The sequence below is a fragment of the Misgurnus anguillicaudatus genome, chromosome 13 (genome assembly GCF_027580225.2).
Source record: "Misgurnus anguillicaudatus chromosome 13, ASM2758022v2, whole genome shotgun sequence".
Lineage (NCBI taxonomy): Eukaryota > Metazoa > Chordata > Actinopteri > Cypriniformes > Cobitidae > Misgurnus > Misgurnus anguillicaudatus.
In genome coordinates this window covers 20,575,482-20,602,499 of record NC_073349.2, presented here as the reverse complement: position 1 = coordinate 20,602,499, position 27,018 = coordinate 20,575,482, and the positions used below count along the sequence as shown (strand labels likewise).

The 27,018-nt window shown below is 37.1% G+C and overlaps 1 protein-coding gene across 3 annotated transcripts; it reads left to right on the top strand.

Moving 5' to 3' along the window:
* Positions 1–460: 460 nt before the first annotated feature.
* b4galnt1a (beta-1,4-N-acetyl-galactosaminyl transferase 1a) lies at positions 461–26,815 on the top strand. 3 transcript variants are annotated; one of them, XM_055188714.2, is made up of 12 exons: positions 461–617; positions 726–805; positions 3,635–3,864; positions 5,609–5,785; positions 8,758–8,864; positions 10,998–11,038; positions 11,601–11,781; positions 17,605–17,697; positions 17,811–17,998; positions 18,286–18,426; positions 24,072–24,309; positions 25,592–26,815. In XM_055188714.2, exons 3-12 carry the CDS (start codon positions 3,656–3,658, stop codon positions 25,807–25,809), a joined length of 1,593 nt encoding a protein of 530 aa, XP_055044689.2. In that variant the 5' UTR covers positions 461–617; positions 726–805; positions 3,635–3,655; the 3' UTR covers positions 25,810–26,815. The 3 variants fall into 3 exon arrangements, with proteins under 3 accessions (XP_055044689.2, XP_073731445.1, XP_055044691.1); XM_073875344.1 differs by having other exon boundaries at positions 473–805; XM_055188716.2 differs by lacking the exons at positions 461–617; positions 726–805; positions 3,635–3,864; ... (2 more) ...; positions 10,998–11,038; positions 11,601–11,781 and having other exon boundaries at positions 17,609–17,696; positions 17,809–17,998.
* Positions 26,816–27,018: the final 203 nt, after the last annotated feature.

The following is a 27,018-nucleotide window of genomic DNA, read 5'->3' as shown; positions in this document are numbered from 1 at the left end:
ATGTAAACGTACGCCTAAGACAGATACGCCACACAAAGTGAGTTTTATTGTCTCAGCAGCTTATTGATTGAGCGTTTATTTATATCATAACTGTTGGCTAACAGATGCTTGGTGTACATTACAGCAAAAGTTGACGAGCTAAATGCAAAATAATCACTTTAATTGTTTCGTCCACACCCACTTCACGACTCTGAGGGTTGCCATGTCTTCAGTTCATTTCACACAAAATCAATGACGATCATTTGCTTTTGGCTGAATGGGCATTGAGTGATACATTGCTTTTACTACAAATATTTTTTTTCGAATAAACTTCTTTCTTTTTCAGCTATAGGCCTACAACATCAAAACTGTGATGAATAACGTTCCTATTCAACGACTTGAAAATGCAGTAAGAAAACGGGTACCAATAGTTTAAAATATTTGGCAACCACTGCATAGGTAAGCCTAATCAAAACTATTTCAGACCACACGACGCTCAGCAACGAGTGGGAAAAAAACACACAAGTGAAACAGATACAAAGTTATAGAGATTCTCACTTCGGTGTACCTGAACTCTGGGTTAAACGCCACGGTTTTTATTTTTCCTTTGTATATTTTTAGTACTACGTCGGTTGCAGGTATAGGCAACTGCTGTAATTGAATGAATAATTTGCTAGTAGATTAACTACATCTATACAACACTGATTATTTATCTACGTATGACGTTCTTTTATTGATTGCTACAGTATAGCATGCAGAAAGCAGTTTCACTGTTGCAACACGCGTTGTTCCTCGAGTCAAATGATTGACTTTGGACTTCCTTAAGGTAAGTCAAGTTTTTTATAATATGTTTAAATTAAGTTGTCTTAACATTATTAATATATTTTATATTAATATTATATGCATATAAAATATATAAGTTAAAAATAGTATTTAAATCGGTTTATATATTTAAGACTTTAAACAGAGAACCCCGATTAGAAAAATGTCAAGTTAAAAGCATGAATCACTGTATTCAAACGGCACTTACCAAATGTGTTGACATGACTTTGCAACAGCTAAAAAGTAGAATATAAATATTTTTGTATTTAGAAATAAGTAGCCTATATGAAGACGAAACACTATAATCGGTTAGATTTTTAATGAGTTTTTTTGGGAAGTCTATCATGTATCATACAACACATGACTTTTGACATGAGTTGACAAGATGTCTTTTAGGCTGCTGTTCTGCTTTTTGAGCACCGTTTGGGTGCTTTTAGACTGGATATATCTATACCGTATAGCATGTGCTTTGATTTTTTTTATCGCAAACTAGTTAATTAGAATGTATAACATTTTCGTTGACTACATTAAAATCCTTGCAGAGATTGTCCCCCTTATTGATTTTTTGGCAAAGACTTATATTTTGTTTTTTAATTTATTGTCTAAATTTCAACAATGCAATGTTTCAAGGTTGAAATGAAACTTGATACACTGTGTGTGTTACTTTTCAACCACCATTTGCCACAAAGGTCTTTTTATTTAGGAAAGTATGTAGCCTTCATAAATGGTTGCAATGCTGACTGCATTGTGTAACCTGCTCTTTCACATCCGTAATTTAAACACTTGACATTGCAAACTTCATTTAAAGCTCTCCAATCCTGTAGTGTTGTAATTTGCAGTGTAGCAGTTTTTTATTATTCAGAGTTCAACAATCCCATTGTTGTTTATAAGTTACATTTGTGCATTTAGCAGGCACTTTCATCCAAAAAATTGAGGAAAACAATATTTTTATACATAATTGTATTTTGTATTCTATACATATAGTTTTAATCATAATAAAATGTTTAAGGTTAAATGATTTAAATTATATTTACTTGAGGTTACTCTGCATCTTGACTATGAATAAACCACATGCAGCATGACGTTTTAAATATAGTGGCCTATGTGACGCCTGGGTGAACGTGATTTTACCAACTAGGATGTGATCCTGGATCGGCACCATTGTCGGTCCTGGATCAACATTTTCATTAACCAATCAAATTGCAGGATTAGGATTAGTGTGTAGGTTAGATTTAGGATTGGGTTGGGGCTTTTTAAGAAATACTCCTCAAACTATTATTTCACACTAATTTGAGGGTTTAAAAATGGTAAGGGTTTGAGTTAAGGGTAGGTTGGGGTATCTTTTTTAAAACGTTGATCCAGGATCATCAAAAAATGTTGATCCGGGATCACATCTTACTTGGTGAAATCACGGCGACCGTGCTGCCTGTGCTCACAGATACTGTACCTAAAACAAGGGCTTACTCTCAGATCTATACAAATGAATTCGACCTCTTGTTTCTAGGCAGCCAGATTATTTACTTGGCTCTGTTTACATGATTCACAAACAGAATGAGTAAACCTCTAGCTGTGCATCTTTTCACCCAGGCAGGACCCCCAAAGGCACAACCACTGTGACCTTAGATAATAAAAGGTGAAGAGATAAGATGAAAATAGATTTCAGATTGATGTTAAAGAGTACTTTAAAGTACTGCCCTTGTGGTCCAAAGCTATTGGACAGAAATGTTGAATGCCTCACAGAAATGTTGGAAGCCTCACACGCTCATGGATGGACCTTAATGTTATGCTTACCACTCATTTAGTTGCTTCTTCATAAGTGTCCTTTATACATTTTACACAATAAAAATCAAGAAGTTTTTCATAGAACCCAAAGGTAATTTTTTTTTTATAACAAGTTCTGCAACATTTTTTGGGGGGGAAAGGCCGCCTTAATGCACGGGCTTACCTGGGCTGAAGCCCAGGGGCCTCCCAAGTTCAAGGGCCTCCCAAGTTTGCGTTCATGACGAGCTGAAAATGTCATATTGTTTGTAACTTGTCGGGTTTTCTGTCAATCACTCTTATTGCACGTTACATGGCTGCTGATTGGTCCGTTGTAACTTAACGTGAAATAAAATGTCAGACGTAACATATTATTTATTCCGCGTAATGTAATTAAGTGCGCGTTGTCAACTTGACATTCCTGCACGTTAGACTGAGTGTGACACATGTCTCACATGTTGTTTCACATGCTTATGTATGCATAAATACTAAATACAATGCATACTATATCTTCAATAGCCTACAAAATAAATAACTGATTAAAAAACAAGATTCTGTCTATAAAGACTTTTCTTTTGTTATCATTAATGCATTTAACAAGATTCTGTCTATAAAGACTTATCTTTTGTTATCATTAATGCATTTTCACTTTAAAACTAACTTTAACTTATTATATTTTTAAAACTGTGGTGAGCATTTAGTTAGTGAGTGGCAATTTTCTGCAAATTATATTCCAAAAACTATATAAACATAAAGCTTATAAACATATAAACTTTCACACCTTTTTGGTTTTATTATCACCACAAGTTGCTGTGTGTGGTTGTTAAATAAAGTGTCTTGTGTTTATGCTCAAGTGGGCTCAGTGATATGTTAATAACAATATTATGGTGTTTTCTGACTCAAAGAGGAAAAACTCACTGTTGTATGTCTCGAAAGAAACTAATGCATTTTGTGATGTAGATTACCTAGATATTACACTTAAAAAAGAGACTATAAATCGAGGGGAAGGGGGGCCTACTGAGTTTCTGAATTTCCCAAATGATAGTCTCCTTAGCTAATGTGATCTTTCTTTCAGCCTTTTGTCCCATAGGTGATTATGCTTGCTGTGAATAAGAAAGCACTGGCGATTTTGCTGGTGGTCTTGCCACTCTTATTTATTTTTTTTTACCACTGGAGCTCAGGGTCCGTTACCACAATTGACGTTCAAGGAACAGACTCTTTAAAAGAGCTTCTGGAGAAGAGGACACAGCAGGCGAATTATGGAAATGACAATATTCCTTACCGCATCAAAGACAGCATCTCAAAGTGAGTACAAATTAGGTGACATACTGTACTCTGTTGGTCAACACAAAATGACTGGTGAGGACATCTTGAACTTAGCAACCACAAAGAGTTATTAATTATTACATTTTACTACTGTGTGCAGTGGCGGCCGGTAACTTCTCTGCCAAGGGGCGCAAATTCAAAATATGTGTTGTGTGTTGCTCCTCATGTCAAAATATATGTTTGTTGCGTCATGTGAGCCTATGTGCATATTGCGTCATGTCAAAATACGTGCCTGCTGCACTTGTGTCGAAAGGGTTTATGATAAAAGACACGCTCATGTTCACAAAATACTCTAAAGACACCAACTTAAAGGATTAGTCCATTTTCTTAAAAGAAAAATCCAGATCATTTACTCACCACCATGTCATCCAAAATGTTGATGTCTTTCTTTGTTCATTCGGGAGGAGGTTGTGTTTTTTGAGGAAAACATTGCAGGATTTTTCTAATTTTATGGACTATAATAGAGCCCAACATTTAATACTTAACTCAACACTTAACAGTTTTTTTCAACAGAGTTTCAAAGGACTATAAACAATCCCGAACGAGGCATAAGGGTCTTATCTAGCGAAACAATTGTCATTTTTGACAAGAAAAATAAAAAATATGTACTTTTAAACCACAACTTTTCGTCTAGGCCCGGTCCAGCGCGACCTAACGTAAATGCATAGTGACGTAGGGAGGTCACGTGTTACATATATAAAACGCACATTTGCGGACCATTGTAAACAATAAACTGACACAAAGACATTAATTAGTATCAGTTGACATACAACAACGTAGGAACGGTCCTCTTTCAAGACGCTTGTAAACACTGGGGCGGAGTTTCGCGTTCGTCCTCTGTGACCTCTAGACGTCATGACGCATCGCGTGGGGTCAGCTGGCGCATCACGACCGGATCTACATGATGAGAAGCAGTGCTTTAAAAGTGTATATTTGTTATTTTTATTGTCAAAAATGACAATCGTTTTGCTGGATGGGACCCTTGTGCCTCGTTTGGGATTGTTTATAGTCCTTTGAAACTCTGTTGAAAAAAACTGTTAAGTATTAAATGTTGGGCTCTATTAAAGTCCATTAAAATTGGAAAAATCCTGCAATGTTTTCCTCAAACAACAATTTCTTCTCGACTGAACAAAGAAAGACATCAACATTTTGGATGACATGGTGGTGAGTAAATGATCTGGATTTTTCTTTTAAGAAAATTGACTAATCCTTTAAAAATAAGCTCTAAATACATATTTTGACAAGCTTTGCATTGTGCACCCTCGAAAAAGAAGTCACCGGCCACCACTGCTACTATGCAAAGTTCAGATATTCAAATTTGGGATGTAAATGTGGGGATAGACATGATAAACAGCTACTAGCCCATATAATATGACTATCAAACACAAACCGGTGAGCCTCAGACTTCTGTCTGGCACTATTTACTAGAGTCTTTAATACAGTATGTTTCATAAATGACATGATTTATAGTTAGATTCTTCTTTTAAGATTATTTACATACAAACACTCATTGAATCATCATACCATAAACTGATGGTGGCAACAAAAACGGTGTAAATATGGACAGTCAACCTTTAGTCATGATTGTTTCAAGTGATAAGCCTTGAGCTGCTGAGTTGTTATAAGCTTATTTTAATTGTACTTTTTATTCCATGTATGTGAAAGTGTTTTCCTTTAAATGGTTCTATACATGTAAAATATTTATTTTCTTCTTTTTAACCAGAACTCTTGCCATTAATGGATGTGTCTGTGAAAGCGACAAACCACGCATCAATTTACCCTTTGCTCAGCTACTGTTCCCTCAGATATCAGCTACCCAGCTACATGCCTTGTTACAAGAATCAGACCTGCCAAAAGTAAAACAATATAGAGATAAGGAGTACCAGAGCTTCCGTAAGAGGTATGTCTTTTTGTAACGCAAGAACTACTTTCAAACTTGCCATTGCATCTTTTGCAGCGATTTTTGTGTGAGCATATCAGTAAACACCCCTGACCAGTCGGTGAGTTTCACGTCTTTGTAAATGAAAGTTTAATGCATTTTAGGAAGGATTGTTCCTGTGCACCTATACAGCCATTATAGAGGCGGGAGGTGATACAAGAAACAGCCAAAAATTCTCGGGCCAGCATCATATGTCGAAATTTCAGTCAAAACCGTTCTATTTCATCATAAACAATCTGGGCTTTAAGTGTAAAATACCGAACTTGTCCTTTAATGCATGCATACACCAATAAACACTTGCATATACATATAAACTTAATACACGCATACACACATAAACACTCGCATGCACGCAAACATATAAACACTCGCACATACATATAAACTCCGTCCATGCATATTAGGGATGCCACAATTCTCAATATAATATTGAACCGTTCGGTTCGACCCCCACGGTCCAATACGTGCATGTGAATTGCGGATGTTAGGTTTATCCATCCAAATCTGTCTGTTTTATATTCCCTGCACTTCGGTTACTGTGTGCGTGCCCGCATGATCTGCGCACTAAGATATATAAAACTTAAAGCCTACGTGTAGATCTCCAATCACTATGCGCAAGCTGTTTTAACTCTGCTATGCTTGTGTCAGATTTCATTCGCACGCACACACAACATGGTGATCACGAGCAGAGTCCGACAATAAAAAGGGCAGCACAACTGGCTTTTAAATCTGTGGTGCGGAGTAAATATTTACGCGCGAAGCTTACATGCAACATCAATGTAAAGATGCGTGGGTGGGGCAATGCGAATTATGCAAATTGGGCCTTTGTTATTGCAGCAAATGCACATTATTTGCATCAGACACGTCTTCTGAGCAAGTTGAAAGTTTAAAGTTGGCTTTACACCTGAGCAGCTAATTTGGAATTAAAGGGATACACACAAAAACGGTGCATTTTTGCTCAGCCCCAAAAAGTGCCTATTTTAACTTGCCACAATAAATTACCTATAGGGTATTTTGAGCTAAGACTTCATATATGTACTCTGGGGACATCAAAGATTTATTTAATATCTTAAAAACGTCTTGTGGAATGTCCCTTTTAAATCAAGAAGAGAATTTGCATGATGCTAAGTTAAATCCCACCAGTAATCTTGATGGAGGAACGCATTTTTGGTTTCTACACAGCATAGAATGATGTAGTGCAGTAAGGTATTGCCTTCATTTACATACAATACAGTATAAACGTGATGCACGCATACACATAAAAACACTGGCATATGCATATGAACTCTCAATTAAAAAGGAAGTCATTTCAGAATAAAAGGAAGTCATTTCAGAATAAACATGCTGATAGGCAGCTGCTTTTATAAACTGTCTTCTGCTTGTTTGTGTTTATGCTCAGTCTGGAAACAGTTAATAACAGCGCGATTTGTGAGTGCATTCCGGACATGGTCTGTATAAAACATCGGGTCAAATAGTTCAATGTATTGATATGAATTTCACATTAGTAGGCACACTTATTTCATAGGTATATGCTTAAACATCCAACAGTATACATGTATATGCGAGTGTTTATATATGTGTATGCATGCTTTTATATGTATTCATAAGTGAAGTATGATTTTCTGGCCGCGTGGCCCCTCATAGTTATCATTTTGTTTAATGGTATCTAAACTGTTTTGATTTCATTATCAATCTGATACTGTATGGTGGTTTGTTTTCCCTAAAAGTGGATGTGAATCTGTTCAGAGACATTTTATGATGTTGCGCCGGTTGTGAGAATTAAGAAATGCAACGCTAATTTTTTTGACCTGATGGGAGGGGTTCTAGTGGAACGCATTGTTAAATTTCGGCTGAGGTGCACATAGAAGGAGAGGAAGGTATTTTTGATTAACTATCTTTTTTTAACAAATAATGAAGCTCACAGAAGTATTGTATAAAAAATACCACAATATTCCCCCCAAAATTAAAGTTTTTAATTTCAATTTCATTGTGACTAAGATGATATATTTAATAAGGTTGGATTTGGTGGATTGGAAATTAGATAAAGACCAAAAGCACAGACTGCACAGCCCTGTGTAACTACCAGTATGTGATAGATTTGTACAACAATTAACCCTGTGTTAGTTTGTGGTGTGCTCACCCCGTAGGTTTTTGAGTACAGAGATATTAGAGGCTATAGAGATATTAATAATAAGATTATGCAGTCATACCATGCTCAATACGGCCCCAGGTCCTCTCTATTGAAATAAGTCAAGCTTTTAAAAGAGCCCATTGTCAGTAATTGTTTTGGAGCCATTTCAGCATATAACCATAGCAAGTGATGTTAGAGATCGCTTTGTTGGGTAAACAATCCATATTAATAGTTAACAACGAACCACCTGCCAGCATTTACTCACCCTCAGACTGCTCTTATGCAAACCAAAGGTGTCATAAAAGTGCCAAAGGTATACACAGGCTTTGAAACCTTCTTATCCCTAACAACTTGACAGCTTAGTCACTTATATTGTATAGAACAGAGGTGGGCATTCCTGGTCCTGGAGGGACACTGTCTTGCAAAGTTTAGCTCCAACCCTTTTCAAACCCACCTGAATGCCATTTCCAAGTGATCCTGCAGTGCTGATAAGATTTTTCAGGTGTTTGATGAAGGTTGGAGTTAAACAGTGCAGGACAGCAGCCCTACAGGGCCAGCATGGCTATTGTGATATAAATAACTTTTGTGTTTTTCACAAAAAAAGTGTCATACAGGTTAAGAAACTACTTTCAGTAAAACATTTTTGGAGTGAACTTTTATGTGCGAAGGTTGTCACAGTTTGAACAGTTTGTCAGTTGATATGTTATGTCATGAATTTCTGGCATCTTTGTCAACTTACTAAATGGCAACGGCCTAATATTTAACACTTTTAAATCATCAGTGTTATTTTTGTTCACTTAAGGACTTACACAGCTGCAGACTCACTGATTTTAGCTGAGGCCAACAGCCCTCTTCAGTACCCTACTCAAGGTGTGGAAGTCAGACCGACAAGGACCATTCTAATCCCCGGTAAAAAAAAAAAATGATGAAATGATATGGCAATAAGCAAATTTTAAGGATATGTGGTCTAAAGCAAATATGATATTACCAAGGGATACTGTTTGCAGATGTATGATGCACCATTGTAAATGTTTACATTACAAACATATTAACATTTTTAAAGGTGCAGTGTGTAAATTTTAGCGGCATCTAGTGGTGAGGTTGCGAAGTGCAACCAACGGCTTAGTCCACTGCTCACCTCTCGCATTTGAAACACATAGGGGCGGTTTCCCGGACAGGGATTAGACTAGTCCTAGACTTAAACACTTTTAAGAGATCTCCAAACTGAAAACAACTTGCACTTACATATCTTAAAATACATCAGTGCCCCTTGTTTTACCTCAAAATGCACACAGGTAATGTTTTTAGTAAGGCGTGTTTGTTAAAACTAGTTATATTTCCTAATTAGACTAAGGCCTAGTCCTGGATTAAGGTAATCCTGGTCCGGGAAACCGCCCCATAGAGAAACTATGGTAGCCACCACCGAACAAACATGTCATCATCAGAGACAACTTAGTAAAAAAATGTGTCCTTAAGGGCTTCTGTAGAAACATGGCAGCCCAAAATGGCGACTTTCGTGTAAGGGGACCCTCTGTCTATGTAGATAAAAACATCTCATTCTAAGGTAATAAACACATAACGGTTCATTATGAAAGGTCTTAATACACCTTTGAAAATATAGTTTTGTATATTATATTGCACTTATGTCAAGAGATCCTTCTAAAAAATTAAACACTGCACCTTTAAATACAAAAAACTTTATTGAGACACAGGCCAGGGCAGACATTTTAGATGGTCAGGTGCATTAATCATTCTACCAACAGCTTCCATATTTGTGATGCGATCTGGGAAAACCCATCACATGGTGAATTTTTATAAATTTTATGTTTTAATTGCGATATGAAAGCTGGGTTCAAGCCCTTTCCAAGTCTCTATCATCTGATCCTTCATCTGGATGTAAAATAGTCCATTATAACATCATTTAGGGGCCTGACATCACCAGGATCAATTAGACGTGATCATGTTTATTATCAAAGAGAGCAGCTACTCATTTTAGACTCGTTGTTCTCATGTGCTCTGCAATCTTATACTGTAACTTTAAGTAGCATAGTGTACACAGGAGTGGTGTGAGGTGTGCCTTGATGCATCTTGTCTATACATGTTATGTGATTTATTTTAATAGGTGAGCTGTCTTTGTAATGTTAAGGGAGGAAAAGCTAGGAACGTCTGTTACACCTTAACCAGTCTGGGTGTGTTTAATACACACCTTTTTCAGCTTGTCAGTATAAATTGCTATTTTCTGCACTAAACAAGCGAATCTTGCCTAGATATTTTCAGAGATGAAAGACAAGATGCTATAGAATAATTATTCAATAAAATATTGACAAAAAATTGACATTGGGGTAATTTTTTTATTTCTGAAAATGTGCAAGGCGACATCCGATGGGTATTCCCAGAATGCATCAGATTTTACTGACTGCTTCTGCTATTGTGAACAACATAACCAGTCCACAAACTTTTGTAGCACCTGCTACAAAATATAGATTTTTCAAAATATCTTGTTGAGTAGTAGTGCGACTTAAGCGAATAAATTGCGCTATTTGCCGTTTGAACATTTTGAGTTTCAAAAATTTATGTGAATACACTTAATTTGGCAGCTTTAGCTTGTAGTCTCAATATGTGTATAGATATACATGTATACATATATACATATAAAATATTAAATAAAGAGCATTTTACAGCTTACCAGATTGTCCGACCTCCTCACTCACTTTCTAACACAAACATTGCTCTGGTTTGACAGGTTATATGCATTTTACAAAAATATAAACACTTGTGAAACGTTTCTCAACCAATCAGAATAAATTATTTTACAGGCATGCGGAATAACTTTTGATAAATGATAATGACCACACAGTTTACGGTACCTATCGAGTTCAATAGTAAAAATAAATACTATGAAGGTCAATGGGTACTGTCAGCTGTGTGCTTACGATTATTTTTTAAAATATCTTCTTTTGTTAAAAAATAAATAAATAAAAAACACAAAGGAAATGACAGTGATCATACAAATTTTTAGTTCACGTTTTTGTGTTCTCAAAGGTTTGAGTCTAAACGAAAAATCCAGAGAGAGTCCCTATGTGGTAAGTTTACAGTTTTTATTCTTAAATAACCACCTAAAACAGACCGTCTAAAATGAAACTGTTAGTCATCTTGATAGGTGCAGTTTAATACTTAACCATAATTGGACATGAAAACCCATTTGGGAGGTTTTATTTACAAATGATTAAAAGAATGCATGTTGACTTTGACTTTTTGGTTTACAGCCTTTGTTGTCTTAATTTTTGACATTCATTTTAAAATAATTTACACCAGACTTGTATATCCGTTTAAATTATTGGTTATTTGTCTACTTGATCTGTAATAATTAATAATGACATTAACCCCCCCCCCCCCCCCCCCCCCCTAAACTAAAATCTGATCAAATGTAGTCAATATTTCCATTAATTCAATCAACAAAGTTGCATTGATACAAGTGGTCTAAAATTTGCATCAACGTGTACATTTATTTTTAAGCAACAACAACTTATCTTATATATTCAGTGAAGGCTATAGATTGTAGTGGTAAAATGTGTAATTCAGTTCAGTTTGCATTTTCCCTTCATCTGTCCGAGGAACCTGTTTCTCATAAAGTACTAATTGCAGTTGGATCTAATTGCAACAATGGGGACATTTGATACTTCGGCGCTGGTGAATGGAGTGAAAATCAGTGGAGAAGGAGAGATGCACATTACTTTTGTGAGCGAATCGCTGGCTTTGCTAAACAGACAGCTGCAGTTTGTCACCTACACAAACACAAGGTTTCACCCCAACACAGCAGATGTAGGTAAGAGCCTAAGAACACATTGTTTGACAAAGCAAATCGTTATAGCCAAGCATTATACATATACATACAGGTGCTGGTCATATAATTAGAATATTATCAAAAAGCTTATTTATTTCACTAATTCCATTTAAAAAGTGAAACTTGTATATTATATTTATTCAATCATTACACACAGACTTATATATTTCAAATGTTTATTTCTTATAATTCTAATGATTATAGTGACAACTAAGGAAAATCCCAAATTCAGTATCTCAGTACTCAGAACTTAGTTGGGGCTCCTTAATACAACATGCTGTATTATACAGTCTTAAAAATAAAGGTTCCTGAAATTATCAGGCTGTATAGTTCAATAAATAATCTTTAACATATACATAGAAACGTTCTGTTCCTCAAAAGAATCTTTGTAGTGGAAAAAAGTTTCACAGACTATGAGAAAAAAATATTCCTTTAAGAAACTTTGACTTTTGGTTCTTTGGAGAGCAAAATATTGGTTACTTTTATGACATCACTACGAAGCACTCTTAGAACCTTTATTGTTGAGAGTGCAGATTAAATTATTGCTTAAAGTCCCCCTGTGGTAAAAATCACGTTTTATTGTTGTTTACATGTCTATGGTGTTTTTAAAATGTGAGCCTGAATCACAAAACCAGTCATCATCTGAATAACTAAACTTTCCATTGATGTATGGTTTGTTAGTTTAGGACAGTATTTGGCTGGGATACAACTCTGAAAAATCTGGAATCTGAGAATGCATTGTGTGAAACCGGTCTCAGCAGCTATGCCAAATGTTTTTAAATTGCCAAATCTATTTATACATACAGTGCAAAAGAGTGGAGGAAGGGACTTATTCTTGTATTCATACTGTATGGCCAGAGTTCGCGATTGAGTAGAGGTGGGGACTATTTTGGATATAGATTTGTTTATATAAAATGAGGCAAGTGTGTATAGTTCAACTGTTTTAAAGCATGAAGAAAGTCTAGCCTGGACAGGACAAGAGCTTGGACTAGGACCTGCATAGCATGCTCATTTAGGAAAGGTCTAATTTTCCTAATATTGTAGAGAATGAATCTACAAGAGCGGGTGGAGCAGGCAACATGCTCCGTGTAGCTAAGCTGATCATCAATGACCACTCCCAAGTTTCCGGCTCTCCTGGAAGGCGTGATGGTCGAAGAACTTAGCTGAATGGAAAGGTTGTGCTGATTCTTTGGTTCAGATGATATGACAAGCAGTTCTGTCTTCGCAAGGTTAAGCTAAAGATGGAGATCCTTCATCCAGAGTGAGATGTCCCTCAGGCATGCTGAGATGCGAGCAGAAACCGTGGGATCATTAGGGTGGAAGAACAAATGGAGTTGAGTGTCATCCACATAGCAGTGGTAGAAAAGCCGTGTTTTCAAATGACAGAACCCAGGAATGTCATGTATATAGAAAAGAGCAGTGGTCCAAGCACGGAGCCTTGAGGCACCCCGGTATTGAGATGTTGGAGTTCGGAGGTGTCACCTCTCCAGGATACCTTTAATGACCTACCTGAGAGGTACGACTTGAACCATAGAAGCGATTTGTCGGAGACACCCATAACAATGATGGTCGACAGGAGGATGTGGTGATTGACCATGTCAAAAGCGGCGTATAGATCCAGTAAGATCAGCACAGAAGGTTTGGAGGCTGCTCTTGTCTGCCTTAGGGCTTCAATAACTGAGAGCAGCACCGTCTCAGTGGAGTGACTGCTTTTGAAACCAGACTGATTGCTTTACAGGAGGATATTTTGTGTGAAGAAAGAGGAGAGCTGGTCAAACACCACACGTTAAAGAATCTTGGCAATGAAGGGAAGAAGAGAAACGGGTCTGTAGTTCTCTAGCACAGCAGGATTGAGTGTGAGTTTCTTCAGCAGTGGGGATATCGAGCCTCTTTAAATGTTGCGGGGAAGGTTCCAGTGGAAAGAGATGAATTGATCGATAATCGATGGAGAGATGGGTGGGTATGAGATCTAGCAGGCATGTAGTCGGATGGTTAGAAGCAAAGATCTTGGAAACGTCTGCTTCAGATAGGACAAAGAAGGAGGGAAGCGAGCATGCCTTAGAGGTTTGAAAATGTGCAAGAAGCAGTGGCTCAAAGAACTGACTGCTGATGATATTCATTTTCTTCGCAAAGAAGGAAGCAAAATCATCAGCTGTAAAGTCAGATGAAGGTGGGGGCAGGTCGACAAAGAAGAGTAGAGAAGGTCTTGAAGTGAGTGCGAGAGTCAGGTGAGCTGTCTAAAGCCGAAAGTATACTAGGGACGTCCACGTATGTGCGCCGTCCGCATGACGTCATTTTCGTCATCAAGAGGGTCCGCGGCCGGCCGCGCGGACCGTCCGCGTGCAGCCCAAAATTTGAGGCCGAAAGTATACTAGGGACGGCCGCGCACGCGCGCCGTCCGCATGACGTCATTTTCGTCATCAAGAGGGTCCGCGGCCGGCCGCGCGGACCGTCCGCGTGCAGCCCAAAATTTGAGACCGCGCGTACAGTCCGCGTTACAACAGTGCATCCACATGAAAATATTTAGACAGGACACTCCACTACAAACAATTATAAAAAGAAAATAGACAGCATTTGCACGCACACTATCGTTTTTCTTCTTTAACTTTTACTTCTTCCAAGAACAGAAAGCTCTGGAGCATGTTTGTTTGATTACTGTTCATTGTTGTAATCTTGTTTATTCTAAACATTGATTGCAATGGTGGATCAGTTACTATTATTCACCTATCCTAATGTTTTAATGTAATGTAAATGTCTCAAAATAAGTGATGAACTGACAGACTGTTAGACTAATAATTTGAATAAGAAATCATTTGTATTGCGTATAGTGTCGAACGCGGCCATCCGTGTGTAGCCGCGGGGACTATACTCGGAAAGCTGCGCGGACGCGTGCGCGCGCGAGCCGGACGCGGACGCGGAAAAAAAGTATACCCGGGCCTTAGACCGCGCGGACAGTGCGCGTACAGTCCGCGTACAACAGCGCATGCGCGTTAAAATATTTAGACAGGACACTCCACTATAAACAATTATACAAAGGAAATAGACAGCATTTTGCACACACACTATCGTTTTTCTGCTTTAACTTTTACTTCTTCCAAGAAGAGAAAGCACTGGAGCATGTTTGTTTGATTCCTGTTCTTTGTTGTCTTGTTGTTTGTTCTAAACTGTGTTTGCAATGGTGGATCTGTTACTTTTCTTCACCTATCCTAATGTTTTAATATACTGTAAATGTCGCCAAATCAGTGCTGTCCTGACAGCCTGTTAGACTAACAATTTGAATAAGAAATCATTTGTATTGCATATAGTGTCGAACGCGGCCATCCGCGTGTGGCCGCGCGGAGTATACTCGGAAAGCTTACCCGTATACCCGGGCCTTAAGCAGGATGTAAGAGTGCAGCATAGAGTGCCGGTGGTGTTATTTGTATCTACCAAAGAGAGTTGATTGGGAGGGGGGAGCGTGGAAGAGACCACAGAGGATAAGTGGGAGCGAGAGAGCGTGCGCAGGTTGCACCGGAACGTGACCAATGGGGGAGAGTGTGCAGTGACTGGGGGAGTTAAAGGATAATTCCGGTATTTAACACTTTGAGTCTCATTTCTGGTTTGTTTTGGATGAACTACAGTGATGGACACAGAAATTTTGACAATGGGTCGTGTCTTGAGTTTTTGACTCGTTTAGAAGCGTCTCTTGACTGCTTCAGAATGGAAGTCAATGGCCATGCACAAACATGTCATTAAAACAACACTTAACGTTCATTTTCAAAACTGTGCTACTCACAGAGTGGTTTGTGGGGTTCGTTGATGATTAAAAACAAGTTGTGTAGCGAAATACAGTTTCTGTCGTGTTTTATTTGGCATTTTGTAAAATTCCATTGACTTCTCTGGAAGACTCATTGCTCGCTGATATATTACTCTGCCGCCGGGAAACAGAAAAGGGACTGTTTACATGTGGTTGTTGTTTTTTCGCTCGGTTTCTCTCAGAATAAATTTTTCCCATATTTGTAGGGCTGGACCAGAATATTCGAATATTAGTTCCGTGGGTTGACATTCAATTTTCAGTTTTGAGATTCGAAAATATATATATAAATATTTTACGTTAATGCAGAGCTTTCCAAGCAGGAAGTGCGCTTCACGCTCCCGCTCTATAGGTGGCGCAGAGAGACCAACATCCATAGCCAACAGCCACCAAACGGTACCAGTGGAAGATCGCCTCAAACGGAAAACGCGCTTCCTGCTTTGGCATTCACGCTATTAATGTTGTAAATAACGTTCAGTTTCTTGCAAAAACTGATTGATTTGCTTCTCAAGACGTCAATATGTCACACGGAGTTATGGGGGATTACTGTTGTATTGGATATATATGCTTTAGCTCTTAAAGTGTGTGGATCTGTTGACTTGCATGACGGAGAACTGGGGTTTCTGCAAAATATCTTCTTTATTGTTCTGCCGATGAAAAAAAACATATTGGATGGTGTAAGTGTTATAAATAAACTTGATTTTGAAAGTATGCTACCGTTTTATTACAGTTTGTTGGACTATGTTTATTCATGCTTCAGACTCAAATATAGAGCGGAAGTATATATGCGGTTGTGAGGTATCTGAAAAAATAGTTCCACTATAGCAAATAACACGGATTGAAATCATACATTGCGCCAATATATTTGTTTTTAATCATCAACGAACACCACGAACCACTCGGTGAGTAGTACAGTTTTGAAAATGAACGTTAAGTGTTGTTTTAATGACATTTTGTGCATGGTCATTGACTTCCATTCTGAAGCAGTCAAGAGACGCTTCTAAATGAGTCGAAAAGTCAAGACATGACCCATTGTCAAAATTTCTGTGTCCATCACTGTAGTTCATCCAAAACAAACCAGAAATGAGACTCAAAGTGTTAAATACCGGAATTATCCTTTAAGTTGAGTTCAAGAGTGAGGAGGAAGTGATCAGATGTGTGTACTGGGGTGACCTGGTTGTGGTAAGTATAACAGCAGTGTGTATAGATAAAATCTAAAAGATTACCAGACCTGTGGGTAAGTGAAGTCCTGACCCGCTTGAGGTCAAACGACGCAGTCAGGGTGTTGAAGTCAGCTGCCTGTGGTTTCTCAAGGTGGATGTTGAAGTCACCAAGTACTAATAAAGGATTACCATCCTCTGGGAATAAAGACTTAAGTACATCCAACTCCTCCAAGAAATGTCCAAGTTGACTTGGGGGGGTGATTGATAACTAAAAAATGGATTTTAGTAGGGTGGATGATAGTAACATGCGACTCGAAAAAGGTGCTGTCACATCAGGGTGTGTGGAGTTTCCAGTCTTTTGGAATAATCAGACCGGTTTCTTCACCCCTTCCTGTTGTGCGAGGACTGTGGGAGAAAGTGTAGTTCAGGGCTATTCAAATATTACCCTGGAGGCCGGAGCACTGCATAGTTTAGCTCCAACCCTGATCAAACACACCTGAGCAAGTTAATCAAGGTTTTTATGTTCACTAGACAATAACAGGTGGTTAAGTTTGATTAGGGTTGGAGCTAATTGTTGGAGGGGGACAGTTCTACTTTTTTGACTGTATGTTTAGCTGAATGTTCATAAATTAAAACGCATGTCTCAAATGAAAATAACTTGCACAAACAGATCTTAAATTATGCCAGCGGCATTGTTTTGTCTCAAGATGCACACCAGTAACATATTTTTCTAATGCATGTTTATAAAAAATGCATAAACGACTTAAATAGCCCAGACTTTAGCTAAGGCTTGTCTGTGAAACCGGGCCTTAATCTTTTAAAATAACATTTATTCTTTTGTCCAAACAGTGCAATTTGAAACGACTGGTTTCAAAGCAACATTTACTATTAGGATCAGACATCCACCAATGCCTAGATTCTTCAACCCCGGACCCAAAAAAGGTATAACAAATCTACCCTAATAAATAAGTATTATTATTATTATTATTATTATATATAATTAAAATGACTATTTTTATGGAAGTTCACAATGGTTGACTCTGATTTTCTTACAGACTACAATGTCAGCACTCTGGTCACCATTGCCACCAAAACATTTCTACGCTATGATAAACTTCAAGATTTGATCGACAGCATTCGACAGTTCTACCCCACTATAACTATAGTTATAGCTGATGACACCAAAGATCCAAAACCTGTAAAAGGCCCTTACATTGAACATTATCTCATGCCATTTGGGAAGGTATGGATTTAACTATATGTGGTTTGTTAGATAAAAGAGAATATAATTATGATGTGTTTGTTACCTTCATATATAATCTGTATATAAATGGTCTGAAATGGTGTTGTATGGTAATGAATTTAATGTGGCAGAATCCTTACATGTTTCATAGTTCATCACTTAATTTTTTGCTGTCTGGTGATAGTACTTGATGGTTGCTATAGTCATATAAACCATGACTTTGTATATTCCCATCGCATGTATGATGTTAGTGGAAAATCTAAAGTGCAATTTGCACCTCATTACAGGGATGGTTTGCTGGCCGAAACCTAGCCGTCTCTCAGGTGGCAACCAAGTATGTGCTTTGGGTGGATGATGATTTCATTTTCACCTCAAACACCAAACTTGAAAAAATGGTGGATATTTTGGAGACAACCACTTTGGACCTGGTGAGTAAGCATGATTTGCTTGTTGCATATTTCTTGTTGACCCTTTGTATGTCCATTTAGCTTTTTAACCCTATAACTGTCACTGTCCCACAGGTGGGACGTTTGGCATTACATATTTAAAAAATAATTACATAGTCTAAACCTACACCAATCTTGACAAACTATATACCGTTGGAAAGCTCTAAGAATGTAGTTTTACTACATACTTTTTTTTCAAAATGGTGTTGATATATTAAGAGTCATTTTTTAAAATGTCGCAGACCAACAGGTGGGCCAAAAATGTTATTACATATTTATTTGTAAATATCCCATTAACCTGAAATAACCTCGAAAAACTATATATTCTTGGAAAGCTCAGGGAATGTAGTTTTCATATTTCAAGGCCATTTGATGATAGAATTTGTATAGGGACAGTTATTTTGTTAAATGTCACTCACCCCATAGGAATACATATAAATGATTATATATTTATACACTAATACCCTATAAACTTGAAATAATCTTGACAAACTATATATTGTTGGAAAGCTCTAGGAATGTAGTTTTCATATTTCAAGGCCATTTGATGATGGAAATTTAGTAGCGACAGTCATTTTGTTATTTGTCACTGACCCTGTAGGAGTCCATATGAATTCGTATATATTCATAATTCTAATATTCTTCAAAATGAATATATGAATCTTCAAAAATCTTGACATATCGTTGGAAAGCTCTAAGAATGTAGTTTTCATATTTCAAAACCTTTTTGCATTAAACACAATGCAGAGACAGTAATTTATTAACTTGTGACAAGATATTGCAACTAACCGTTGACACCTAGTGGCCTTGGTTGGTAAAACCACTAAAAGTGTGACAGAAACTTAAAATTTGAAAACTAAAATTTGGTTCAGAACTGGTTGAGACTTGTGTTTTTACTGGTGTGGTGTTTTGAGAGTAAAACATTTTAATTTTTATATACATTTGATTAGAGAGTATATACTTTATTGCATTATTTTTATTATTTAAAATAAATTTAAACGGGTATAACTTTTTTGTCATTTAATATTTACAACTTCAAACACCTCAGTGTAAAACTATAAATTGTCGTCTTAAAAAAGAGACCAAGATTTTGATTCTAAACCAAAGAATGCCAGAGTTATAGTAATTTTAACGTGCAGATCACCTTTTCACCCCCCCCCCCCCCACTCAAAAGGGGCGGTGACAGTTATAGGGTTTTAAACGAAGATGTTAGGTTTAAATTTATGTTCGTGTTTGAGAGATTACCTTTTTGCAATCCCCGTGCGGTTTCAGTAGTTAGTTTAAATGCTCCTACTGTATATGGTAACAGCTTAATTTTGAACGTACAAATATTTTTCGTTTTCTCTTTTAAAACACTGAACAAAATTATAAATGCAACATTTTTTTTGCCCCCATTGTTCATGAGCTAAACTCAAAGATATACAGTGGGGCAAAAAAGTATTTAGTCAGCTACCAATTGTTCAAGTTCTCACACTTAAAAAGATGAGAGAGGCCTGTAATTTTTGTCAAAGGTACACGTCAACTATGAGAGACAAAATGAGAAAAAAAATCCAGAAAATCACATTGTCTGATTTTTTTAATAATTTATTTGTAAATTATGGTGAAAAATAAGTATTTGGTCAATAACAAAAGTTTATGTCAATACTTTGTTATATACCCTTTGTTGGCAATGACAGAGATCAAACGTTTTCTGTAAGTCTCCACAAGGTTTTTACATATTGTTGCTGGTAGTTTGGCCCATTCCTCTATGCAGATCTCCTCTAGAGCAGTGATGTTTTAGGGCTGTCGCTGGGCAACTCAGATTTTCAACTCCCTCCAAAGATTTTCTATGGGGTTGAGATCTGGAGACTGGCTGGGCCACTCCAGGACCTTGAAATTATTCTTACGAAACCACTCCTTCCTTGCCCGGGCGGTATGTTTGGGATCACTGCCATACTGAAAGATCCAGCCACGTTTCATCTTCAATGCCCTTGCTGACGAAAGGAGGTTTTGAGTCAAAATCTCACGATACATGGCCCCATTCATTCTTTCCTTAACTCGGATCAGTCGTCCTGGTCCCTTTGCAGAAAAACAGACCCAAAGCATGAGGTTTCCACCCGCATGCTTCACAGTAGGTATGGTGTTCTTTGGATGCAACTCAGCATATCTTTCTCCTCCAAACACAAGAAGTTGAGTTTCTACATAAAAGTTATGTTTTGGTTTCATCTGACCATATGACATTCTCACACTCTTCTTCTGGATCATCCAAATGCTCTCTAGCAAACTTCAGACTGGTCCGAACATGTACTGGCTTAAGCAGGTGGACACATCTGGCACTGCAGGAATTGAGTCCGTGGCTGCATAGTGTTACTGATGGTAGCCTTTGTTACTTTGGTCCCAGCTCTCTGCAGGTCATTCACTAGGTTCCCCCATGTGGTTCTGGGATTTTTGCTCACCATTCTGGTGATAATTTTTACCCTACGGGATGAGATCTTGCATGGAGCCCCAGATCGAGGGACATTATCAGTGTTCTTGTATGTCTTTCATTTTCTAATAATTGCTCTCACAGTTGATTTCTTCACACCAAGCTGCTTACCTATTGCAGATTCAGTCTTCCCAGCCTGGTGCAGGTCTACAATTTTGTTTCTGGTGTCCTTTGACAGCTCTTTGGTCTTGGCCATAGTTGAGTTTGCATTCTGACTGTTTTAGGTTGTGGACAGGTGTCTTTTATACTGCTAACAAGTTCAAACAGGTGCCATTAATACAGGTAAAAAGTGGAGGACAGAGGATCCTCTTAAAGAAGAAGTTACAGGTCTGTGAGAGAAAGAAATCTTGCTTTTTTGTTATTGACCAAATACTTATTTTCCACCATAAATTGCAAATAAATTCTTAAAAAATCAGACAATGTGATTTTCTGGATTTTTTTCCTCATTTTGTCTCTCATAGTTGAAGTGTACCTATGATGAAAATTACAGGCCTCTCTCATCTTTTTAAGTGGGAGAACTTGCACAATTGGTGGTTGACTAAATACTTTTTTGCCCCACTGTAAGACACTTTCTATGTATACAAAAGCTCTTTTTCTCTCAAATATGGTTCACAAATCTGTCAAAATCTGTGTTGTGAGCACTTTTCTTTTGCAGAGATAATCCATCTACCTCACAGGTGTGACATATCAGAATTCTGATGGGACAGCATGATTGTTGCACAGGTGTGCCTTAGGCTGGGCACAATAAAAGGCCACTCTTATATGTGCAGTTTTATGACACAGCACAATGCCACAGATGTCGCAAGTTTTGAGGGAGCGTGTAATTGGCATGCTGACTGCAAGAATGTCCTACTATAAGCAGTCTCCAAAGCCATTTTAGAGAATTTGGCAGTATCTTCAACTGGCCTCACAACCGCAGACCATGTGTAACCACACCAGCCCAGGACCTCCACATTAAGCATCTTCACATCTTTCAAGATTGTCTGAAACCAGCCACCCAGACCAAATTTCTTTTCCGTGTCAGTTTCACGTATTGGTTACTCAACTGGTTTTTTTTTTAAACAATTTTCGCCTGGGTTTGGGTGTTTAACTTTAACTATTGGTTTATACTATTTTTTTCCAGATTTTTAAACAATTGTCGCCTGACATTAGGGTGAGTTTTGGGTTAGGATGTCATTTTATCAGGGTCCTTGATATCCTTGAAAGTTTGTGAATCTGTTGGGGGGATTCAAGGCCCTGTTAAGATTTTGAAAATATACATACATAGATACAGGTCATTGACAGTGCTTAAATCTATTTTATAGAAGTTTTTTGAAAAAAAAATCCATATTATTCCCTGTGTAGTGTAGGATAATATCATAAAACTTCTAGACATTTTAAGCACATGTGCTAAACTGTTTGCTTTAAATGCTTATATCTTCTGTATGCGAGTGTTGATTCATACCAAAATGCTTTTTTGCATAGTTGTGTTTGACACATGAAAACATCTCAGGTTACGTATGTAACTGTTGTTCCCTGAGAAGTGAACGAGACGCTGCGTCTCCCTTGCCATACTTCCTGCGTCCCTGTAACGCTGTCTTTGGCAATATTTCAGATAGCGATATACTTCCTGGCTCTCGTGTCACCCTGTCTTTGTCGTTAAGCCTTACCATTGGTTGAATTTGATATACACATTTAGACTCACCCCTGGAGGCGTCCCCAAAGTGTCACTGCAGTGATGCAGCGCGAGTTCCCTCGAAAGGGAACTGTAACGATGTATCTTAAAAGGTAACACGATGTAACCTTGCTCTCACTTGAAATGTGTTCCCACATTTAGTCCTTGGATTTGAGGGTATTTATTGGACATTGAAGGTCCTTGAAAGGTCCTTGAATTTAGGTGTGGGAACCCTGTTTTATGTTACAGAAAATTGTTCGAACCCCAAACCCATGCGAAAATGCAAACCCGAATGCAGCTCATCGTCAAAACCGCCTTGAGTGGGCATATGTTCGACATTCGATGGCGTCTGATTGGCACATTTTATTGATGGCATTTTGAATGCACAGAGATACCTTGATGAGATCCTGAGGCCTATTGTTATGCCATTCATCCACTACTATCATGTTGCAAGAATCTGTACACAATTCCTGGAAGCTGAAAACATCCCAGTCCTCGCTTGGCCCACAGACTACTCGGACATGTCACTCATTAAGCATGTTTGGGATACTCCGGATCGACGTATACACTAGCATGTTCCAGTTCCTGCCAATAACTTGCAGCAACTTCCCACAGCCATTGAAGAGGAGTGGACCAACATTACAGTACACAAGCCACAACCTGATGCAAATGGTGGACCCCCCCCTTCCTCAATACAGTAACACAGCAAGCACAACAAATGACTAAAAAACAAAGACTTAACATCACAAAGGGTTCCAGTGCTTTACTTCATGCTTTTTTCAAAACAATCGCATCCTAATGACGAAAGCGTGCCTGGGCTCGGACCAATAAAAGTACAGTGTGAGTGCGTGCTTCTTGGGGAGTAGGGAGGGGGGACAATCGTGCTGGGGCATGGTTTGGTTTGGTTAGGATAATGTGAGTACGCCCTTATTGGGCCAGCCTAAGGCACACTTGTGCAATAATCATGCGGTCTAATCAGCTTTGGATTTGGAAATTTGAGCCACTTAGCTTATTTGGAAGCATTTTGCATGTATCGTAGTGATATATGTTTTTAAATCAAGTGGTGTGTGAGATCATACAGTAATTCTGTATACAGTACTGTCTCACAACTCTTGCTAAGCTGCCTAAGTGCCTCAAAGTATTTTTTGAACTACTTAAAATTTCAAACTATATAGGAAAACACTGTAATACAAGAATTTCTCACGATGACACAAGGCTTGTGTGGTATTTGGTTGGGGGCTCCAAGCAAATAAGGGTTTGTGTGACTAATTGAAAAATGCGAAGTAGTAAGCATGTGCGTATTGCACCTGTGGTTTTTTTTTTATGAGCTTAAGCGCCTGGAGCACCAAGCTGTGGCTCATACAGTACATTTAGCCAAGATCAGACTTGTTGAGCCTGATTAATGTAGATGTTGAGGTAGGGTAAAGTAAATATAATTATCTGAGTATTTGTAATATCTTGGATTACACAGGCTTAAATGTACATGTTTGTTTGTGTTTGCACTTTGAGGTGGGAGGTGCAGTCAGGGAAGTGACTGGATACACTGCCACCTATCGGCACATCGTCTCCACAGATCCAGGTGATAAGGAGGGAGATTGCTTACACATAAGGAATGGATTTCATCATGTTATCGAGGGATTTCCCAATTGTGTGGTTACAGATGCGGTCATTAATTTTTTCATGGCTCGCACAGAGAAAATACGACAAGTGGGCTTTGATCCACGTCTGGCTCGGGTTGGTCATTTAGGTAAGAGGACAAATAAATCAAAGACTAACGTCACAGTTCAAAAAGTGTATGGTCATTTATTCTTTTTGTAATAATTTTTTAACATTTTAGAATAATGGCACTGCAAAAAATTACTTTTCTACTTATTATTTTATATTGTTTTCAGTAAAAATATCTAAAAATTCTTAATTTAAGATGTATTTTCTTGATGAGCAAAATGACCTTAGAAAATAAGTCTAGTTTTTAGATCAAAAATATCAAATTTAAGCGGTTTTGTGCATAAAACAAGCAAAAAATCTGCCAATAGGGTAAGCAAAAAAATCTTGAACGTTTTTCTTAAACACTAAATTCAAGAAAAATTTGCTTACCCCCCTTGGAAGATTTTTTTTTTTTTTTGCTTGTTATTCACAAAATCACTTTAATTTGATATTTGTGGTCTAAAAACTAGACTTATTTTCTTGGTTCGATTTGCTCATCAAGAAAAAGCATCTTAATTTAATAAATGTTTATTTATTTTTTTCTACACTGCAAAAAATAATTTTCAAGAAAAAATTCTTAGTATTTTCATTTTGTTTTCAGTAAAAATATCAAAAAAAAAATTAAGTAAATTTGTGCGTAAAACAAGCAAAAATATCTGCCTATAGGGTTAGAAAAAAATCTTAAAATAAGTTTTCTTTTTTCTTAAACACTTAATTTAAGCATAATTTCTCACCCAACTGGCAGATATTTTTGCTTGTTTTACGCACAAATTTACTATATTTTAATTTTAATTAATTTTTTTGTCTAAAATAGACTTATTGACTTGTCAAGAACTAGACTTGTCAAAACTAGACTTATTTTCTTCATTTTGCTAGAAAAGAAAATACATCTAGTTTTAAGAATTTTTAGATATTTTTACTGAAAACAAGACAAAAATACCAAGTTAAAAGTCATTTTTTGCAGTTAGTAAATTCAATACAACTATAAATAACCCACAGGGTGGGATCTATGATGTGACTAAATTAAAACCAAAATAAATAGATTTTAGCTTTTAAAAAGATTTAAGCTTCTAGTACCCTTCTACTAGAATTTTAGTTGGGGAAAAAAAGAAGAAAAATATTGCTGTAATTAATATTTTATTTTATATATATATATATAATATTTTATTCATATTTTAAACATTGGCATACACATTATTTAATGAATAAGGTCCAATAAGAAACATTTTAGTCAAGCGACCCTAAACTTTTGAACAGTAGTGTATCTTAGTATCAATATCACAATATTAACAATGAAAATGTCATGTTTGTGTTTCCACCTTTAGCATTTTATATCGATGGGCTTGGCTCTCTCCATGTGGGCTCCTGTGATGATGTCATCATTAATCACGCATCAAAGATCAAGGGGTTGTTGCCATGGGGACAGTCTGATACTGACAAAGCCTATGCGTCTTTTCGCTATCCCTCCTCAGAAGAGAAAAGTGTACAGGAATATGATCTTTACTACCTAAAGAACCATTTTAAATGCGTCACTAGTGAATAGATATCTAATTGTGACAACATCTGCATGAAAATGACAAACAAAAGGGGCACATAAAAGTATATGTAAGGCATCAATCAAAACCACTTTCATTTTATGGAGACATCTTACTATCTTGGGAAAGTGTGGAATTGTAATTTTTGATAAACCATCCCTTTAAAGCCATAAGCATTATTGCAGTATTTCGCTGAAAAGTTATGGTGAATTGCCCTGAAGTGGGACACTGCCTTGTGGGACACCTAATGTCTCGTGTTTGTAGGTCCCCCTAAAAACATGTGACGGAACAAAAATCACATGATTTTTGATGAAAATCACAAATATACAGTATATGAGGGTGAAGCCATCTTCAAATAGAAAACACATTCAAATCAATAAGTGTCCCATATTAGAGTAATTCACCCCTACCTAAATAATCACAAAAATCAGTATAAATATTAAACAATCTAACAGAAATACACAATATTAAATCTCAACAGAACAGCACAAGGTAGTGTCACTGTTCTGGTCATTTATCAAATGTAGTGATTTGCTTTTCACGCCACAAGAGGGCGGCAACTCATCAGGGGAACTATGCAAATTATATTGTAAGAGCATTGATTGTTAATTACTTTTTTTATTATTGTTTTTCATTGTACATTGAGCAACACTGTGTTGAGTATTATATTGAGTGGGGGAGATTGGGGTAAGACCGATAAAACGTATTTTTTTGGAAGGCTATGTTAAATTATGGTTTAAAATTATTTATAAAGTGTGTGGGTGTCATGTGTTAGTATTTTTTTACATAAAAATAAACTTTTTTTTACTTTGGTGCTTGTTGCTTTAATTTTACAATTATAGCCGTTTAACACAGTGTAATTAAACCTACTGCCAATCATAAACTTGAAGTGACATTTAGGATACATTTTTTTTATGTGCACATAGTATGATTTTAATGTTTGATCTATCAGAGATAGTAAACCAACTTTTTCATGTACTGCACAACTGTTCAATAAAGTCTATGCTGATCGTATTTCTTGTTGGTAAAACATTTATATATATTAATTTTCAATTCCTTAAATTTTATTGTAATTATTGTTAAGCTAATTGAAGTTTTTGAATTTTGATTTCAAGCCTACCACATCAGGCAGCAGACAAACATGCAATCATGATCAGTGAAGACAGTCATTATAATTTTGCATGTAGTACAAAAAATCTAATGTGGCTGAACAAGTA